Source organism: Rutidosis leptorrhynchoides, chromosome 4 (genome assembly GCF_046630445.1).
Source record: "Rutidosis leptorrhynchoides isolate AG116_Rl617_1_P2 chromosome 4, CSIRO_AGI_Rlap_v1, whole genome shotgun sequence".
NCBI lineage: Eukaryota > Viridiplantae > Streptophyta > Magnoliopsida > Asterales > Asteraceae > Rutidosis > Rutidosis leptorrhynchoides.
This window is the reverse complement of record NC_092336.1, coordinates 65,414,671-65,420,654: the sequence shown is the minus strand read 5'-3', so window position 1 is coordinate 65,420,654 and position 5,984 is coordinate 65,414,671. Positions and strand designations below refer to the sequence as shown.

The 5,984-nt window shown below is 33.4% G+C and overlaps 1 protein-coding gene and 1 pseudogene across 1 annotated transcript; both read right to left on the bottom strand.

The window, feature by feature from the left end:
- Positions 1-2,078: 2,078 nt before the first annotated feature.
- Positions 2,079-2,932, bottom strand: LOC139843248 (uncharacterized; annotated as a pseudogene).
- A 389-nt stretch (positions 2,933-3,321) lies between these two features.
- Positions 3,322-5,177, bottom strand: LOC139843247 (uncharacterized). Its single transcript, XM_071833316.1, has 5 exons — positions 4,686-5,177; positions 4,448-4,584; positions 4,142-4,268; positions 3,721-3,942; positions 3,322-3,632 (listed from the first exon to the last, which is right to left on the bottom strand). The coding sequence occupies exons 1-5, from the start codon at positions 4,770-4,772 to the stop codon at positions 3,612-3,614; spliced, it is 594 nt and encodes a 197-aa protein (XP_071689417.1). The 5' UTR covers positions 4,773-5,177; the 3' UTR covers positions 3,322-3,611.
- Between the last annotated feature and the right edge of the window lie 807 nt (positions 5,178-5,984).

Here is a 5,984-nt window from a genome sequence, read left to right as displayed (position 1 = left end):
ATGAGCCAACATCAAACATTAAACATCGTCTTCAAGACTTCAAGCAATAGCTTTAGATGATTAAATGCTTCACGTGGCATATAAGTTTAAGGAAAAATAATACTGTAATTTTTTTATTTTTTATTTTAGATTAATACGGAGTAATGTATAATGTATGTATTACTGACATAACTTATTTTACAAGAAAAATATTAATACGGAGTATATTGTAAGATGTATAACAATATCATATTTACATTCTCATGTATGAGTTGATTAGCTCGACTATTTAATAGTTACTCATATATTTTGTATTTAAAATAACGAAAATTATATAATAAACGAACTTTAATGAAAGATGAAAGAAACCAAAAAACATCCAATCGAACCAAACTAAACAACCCCGGACAAAAATATACATATATATTTTGTATATGTACCTTATAGCCAGAGGCGGATCTAGAGTGTAAGGAGGGGGGGCGCCCGCCCCCGGTGGATTTCGAAATTTTAGTGTAAAAATTTTGGATTTTTCGACTTTGCCCCCGGTGAATTTTTTTTTTTGCCCCAAAACCTTCAAATTTTGTTCAAAATTCTCCAAATTTTGACCAAAACCTTCAAATTTTACCCACAAATCTTCAAATTTTGCCTAAAAACTTCAATTTTTTGCCCCAAAACCTCCATATTTTACTCAAAAAAATTGCTATGGTTTTAAAAAAAATTTCGCCCCCGTTGGAAAAAAATTCTGGATCCGCCACTGCTTATAGCACAACCTATTAATTAATTTTAACATTAAGGGAGTGTTTGGATTAGCATTATGAAAATTGATTATGCGTTTTGGATAATTAGAATCAAATAATCTGGTGTTATAAAACGTGGTGTAGATGAATAGTGTTTGGATTAGATTATACAGTTTGATAATGCAATAATCAGATAATGAGTTTTTTGAGTGTTTAGAAAAATAAGATTATCCAACACTTACTGGATAAATTGACTAAAATAGACATGTTATTGTTAAGATTAATTTAACATGTAAAGTATTTATTATTTTAACGTAACTATTTGTGCTATGTAAAAATAATGTATTGCTTAATGTATAGTTTATATTAAATTTCTAAAATGATGACATCATAAATAAGCTTTTTCCTTCATTAAAAAAAGCTATAAAAAAAAATCTAAAACCCTTAACTGATGTCATTAATCTAATTAATTAAGAATTAAAAATAAATAGTTACTTTAATTAAAAATATACGGAGTAAATTTTATACCTAAATCAATTCATAAGTATTTCTAGGGTTTTGAATACCATCCATGAAACCTCCCAGAGAATTAAAAATAAAGGAAATATTCTGCGCCTCATCCTCTTCATATAATTTTATGCCTAAATCAATTCATTTGTATTTCTAGGGTTTTTAATACCATCCATGAAACCTCCCAGGTTCTTTTTCTTTTACATATATCAATCAATCTTTTATAGTTATTCTTTTACTTTAAATAGTTTTTTCTAGGTTTTGGATTCAGCACCGCCATCATCGTTTTAAAAAGTAAGCTGGAATGATGGCGTCGTGGTGAACAACTTTATAAACAGGCCACTACTTGTAATCTTTATCTCTCTTTATTATGTTTGAAGCTTGATTCCGTGTTTGTTTATGTATGTGTTTTGGAAATCTTTTGTTAAGTTAAATAGATCTGAATTTTATTTAGAAAGTTAATTACATAATAGTTTATCATGCTCCATTTTCTTTTTGTAATACCAATTTCAGGTTGGTTGGTGTAATCAAATTAACCTCCTTTGTTGTTTATCCTTTTTCTAATCATATTCATACCGTTATTATTGTTTACTTTCTTAAACATTAAATATATTTTTTCAGTAATTATATTTACTCCCAAGTTTATGATTTGAAGCTTTCTGATTTTTTATGTCACTTAATTTTTAAGTTGGTAGTAGAGATAGATAATAAAATTGATTGGATTATCTACAAATTGATTCTAATTATCTAAAACGCATAATTAATAAAAAAATTATCCTATTTAAAAAAAAAAAAAAAAAATTCCTACTTTTTGGCCGGAGGTCCACTCAGAAGCAATCTCTTTATCCGTCGAATGAGGAGAGCGATGACTTTCACTACTTTCTGTGGGAGAAATGACTGGTCCCCTATTTTCTCGGATAGGGGAAGGATTGTCTACATCTCACCTCCCCATACATCACTCATGTGGTATTGGGTTTCGTTGTTGTTGTAAAACGCATAATTAATAAATAATAAAATCTACACCATTTACTATTACATATGCATTTACCATCTAGGACTAGAAGGAACCTGCAGATGAAGGATAACGTGATATGAGTTTTGGCAGAGTTTGACAAAGCTGACCAAGTTTGACCGATTACTTACCTTCAATGTAAGGCTTTTCAAGCTAGACTGATAAGCTTTCCACATCTTACGCACCGCCAAACATATCCTAACAGCTTGGGGATCTCGTCCCTCAGATTCCTCTTCGGTACTACACAATGACTCGAACAAAGCTCTCGGCTTTTTTGAATTTAATGAGATGAAGAATTAAATGAGATGGTCTTGAATTACCAGCTTTTGCCAACTCTAATGCCATCAGATCATCCCAAGGCACATCCCACATGATTTTACATGGTCTTTTATCCATTTTTTCAGGAGCCAGACACTGACAATGTAGAATAAATACAAACCATGTTAATTTTACTGTGTTCTAAATATAGGTTAGATGAGCAAATGAGCAATTGAAATGAATAGCATACAAGTACCTGAAGCAACATGACTCTTTTGTTAGTTACTAACACAATCCTGTGATATGGGTCGATGAAATGATCTTCGTATAAATCAGAACATGCATACTTTGAAGGCTCCTTAAATATGTCGGTGCAACCAAATCGACGACTGGCTTCTGGCTTCTGGCTTCTGGCTTCTGCTAGGTAAAGTATCATCTGATAAAAGGAAACTATAAATGATTCTCATGGATATATGCTTGTATAGTGGTAATAAAAGTGCATGTGATAGATGTACTCTTTAGGAAAACTACATTTGAAAGGGTCAAATTGGTTATTTATAAATACTTGGTTTGGAAAAATAGATACAATTCGTTTTTATTACAGCAATTAATTCCAGCAATCATTTGTTTAGCACGCAAAATAGAAAATGAACTTCCCCAGTAATAAGTCTACCAGACAAGTGCAACTTTACCCAAGAAACTCTCATATAATTAATTAAATGAAGATTTAAATTGCACGGTTTCATCAAAATTACTAATTACTAAAATATATACCTGCCCAACAGCTTCGGTCTCAGAATATTCTCCAAGGACATTATCTGCACCAATAGTTCGTGGATTTCTAAGCCTTTGAATGATGGTATTGTTGTTAATAACCTCTAAGCACCTTGAACAACTTGCACCAATTCCATCGACAGTCAATGAGAAGAAATCCAGTGCACCACTCACAGGTTGTACAACGAATCCTAAACAGGCCCTTCCAAGCCCATGAGCAAGCCCAATAAGCCCATTCTGACTAGCACTTTCAACAGGTTTCCTCAAAACACCAGACACCCCGAAAGCAACACCTTGTGCAAGCGCTTCTGCTCCTTGTAAAAACCCGTCTCCAACCCGAGTTATCCTTCTTTACCATATACCTGACCCACATTATTCATTCAGTAACTGTAATATGATTTACCATATCATGACAAGAATAACATAACATAAAAAAGTACACATAGAAACCTGCTTTGAGCGAAGTTGCAGACACTGTCCATCTGTCGACAGCTCAGCAAATCCTTTACTTAAGGAAGCCAATGTGGAGCTTGTCATACCCAACACATCAACAGAGAAAAGTAAATGTAAAGGATTGTGAATGAGATCTCTCCATACGCGGTTACTGATGGCAGGAACAACCGAGCTTTTTCTCATATATCTGTCTTTGTGCATTACTTTCCGTAGGTGGATCTAGAGAATAAACACCTTTAATCAATGTCACCAGTATTTATGCATAATGTTTAGCACATTTTTGTCAAACTAAGGCCTGAATGTTTACGGGACAGGTTTCATACCGATGTACACCCCTTAACAACAGTAGGTTGATATATTATGCGGTTTGCATTATCAAATAATGCTACTAGTATACACAAAAGTTAAATTGAGGAACCTGAAGTTTAAATGCATTTCCAACTGCTGATAGTATGGGGCTCCATACACCTAGAGCTCCATGAGATCTTTGAGCAGGTGCAGTGTCCAATGATAACTTTAGCCGAACTTCTGAAACATCTATCAGACTACAAAAATTGTATCACTGTTAAAATTCAAATTCAGAGGAAGTTTTTTCCATTATAACAGTTAGGAGCAACACATTAAAATAATACTAACTGTTGACATATATGCATAAATCAAGATTAACGCATAACCATCACACATGATACAGTTATTATAGAATACAAGGGAATTCATTAGTTACTTGACACGTATTTCTGGATCAACTTGAGCCACGCTTGAACTTTGGGGGATGCGATTAAGTTGAAGATTCTTGAAGAACTCTACCGAAGCCCAGATTATTGGTTCATGAGTATTAAATCTCCAAATTTTATCAGTTCCCTACAATATCATCGTCAAATCAATTCTTAAACCATCATTTGAATTTGAACTAGCTTTGGAGCATTTCAATTTCAAAGAAAACAATAAAACAAATGCATTACCCGTATGTAGACGTACGAGTAGACCTGGATACCATCAGAGTTCTCATTACTTATCGTGATTGTCATTTTGAAAACTGGGTGATTCATATCAGAGGGGCTTCTTCAGGTGCCAAAATTACATGCATCAATGTCAATGGAAGTTGGTTTTCAAGCTTCAAATGACCTAGTATCAGCTTGAACCTGCCATTTTTTAACAAGACAACAATTTCTGTAACAGGACAAAACAGGTTTGGGCGTAATGGGTCATTTTTTGGTAGAGATAAAATTGGGCGCCTTGGGATGACCTGCAAAGGGTTTTCGTTTTTTCTTATTTCTAATATAAATTTTGTTATAAATAACTGATAAATGATGATGAGTATAGTAGAATAAATAATAACGACAATGACCCCAACAAAGATGAAGAGTTTTAATGGGATTAGTACACCTCAGCAACAATTAGAAGTCAGAATTCCTCTTAACCAGAGGCGAAAATGGTATGGGGCAGGGGGCGGGCGCCCCCAGCGGATTTTTTTTTTTCAGTGTAAAAATTTTGAGTTTTTCGACTTTGCCCTCAGTGAATTTTTTTTTTTTCCCCAAATCTACATATTTTGCCCCAAAACCTTCAAATTTTGCCCCAAATTCTCTGACTTTTACCCCCAAAATCTTCAAATTTTGTCCAAAAAAATTGCTACTGTTTAAAAAAAAAAAATTGACCCCGTTAAAAAAAATCCTAGTTTCGCCTCTGCTCTTAACCCAAAATTCAATAATAAAACATTAACATATAAACATTATACAAACTATAATGACAGAAGAAAATTCCATTCCATGTGACTAATTCCATATTAGAGGATTCAAGAAGTTTCAGTTGAACAGATGCCCAAAATGCACACAAACCATGAACGATTCACAATACTCACACTCTTTTTCAGTATAAAAGACTTTGCTTTAATAAGTACCTTACATTACATGTAACTTGAGTTAAAAACATAATTTGATAAATAAAGATTTTTTTTTAAAGAACAAAATACATTACTCCATTAAGCAGCAGCTCATAATAACCAGTCAATATAGTGCCCAAAAATTAACACAAAACATCAAAACCTAATTTCATCTTCCTCGATGATGCACCTAGTTCTAAGGAGCATCATCGCACAAAAGTCCCTAAATACTCCAGTAGTACCAAATACACTCATATCCCTGTTTTCTCTAACCTCCAGATACAATTTTGTATAAATTTCTCTTATCCTCAACCTCTCCGGTAACGGTAGTTTGTCGTAGGCCAACGCCCATTTTGAACTTAGGCTCCACTGGTGCGCCATC

What these genes read in the sequence shown, in the direction of transcription:
- LOC139843247 (XM_071833316.1), bottom strand. Translation starts at nt 4,772, where the DNA reads ATGAATCACCCAGTTTTCAAAATGACAATCACGATAAGTAATGAGAAC. An exon ending in GAAATGCATTTAAACTTCAG is followed by an intron (nt 3,943 to 4,141) that starts GTTCCTCAATTT and finishes TTTATTCTCTAG; the next exon opens with ATCCACCTACGGAAAGTAAT. An exon ending in TGCAACTTCGCTCAAAGCAG is followed by an intron (nt 3,633 to 3,720) that starts GTTTCTATGTGT and finishes AATGTGGGTCAG; the next exon opens with GTATATGGTAAAGAAGGATA.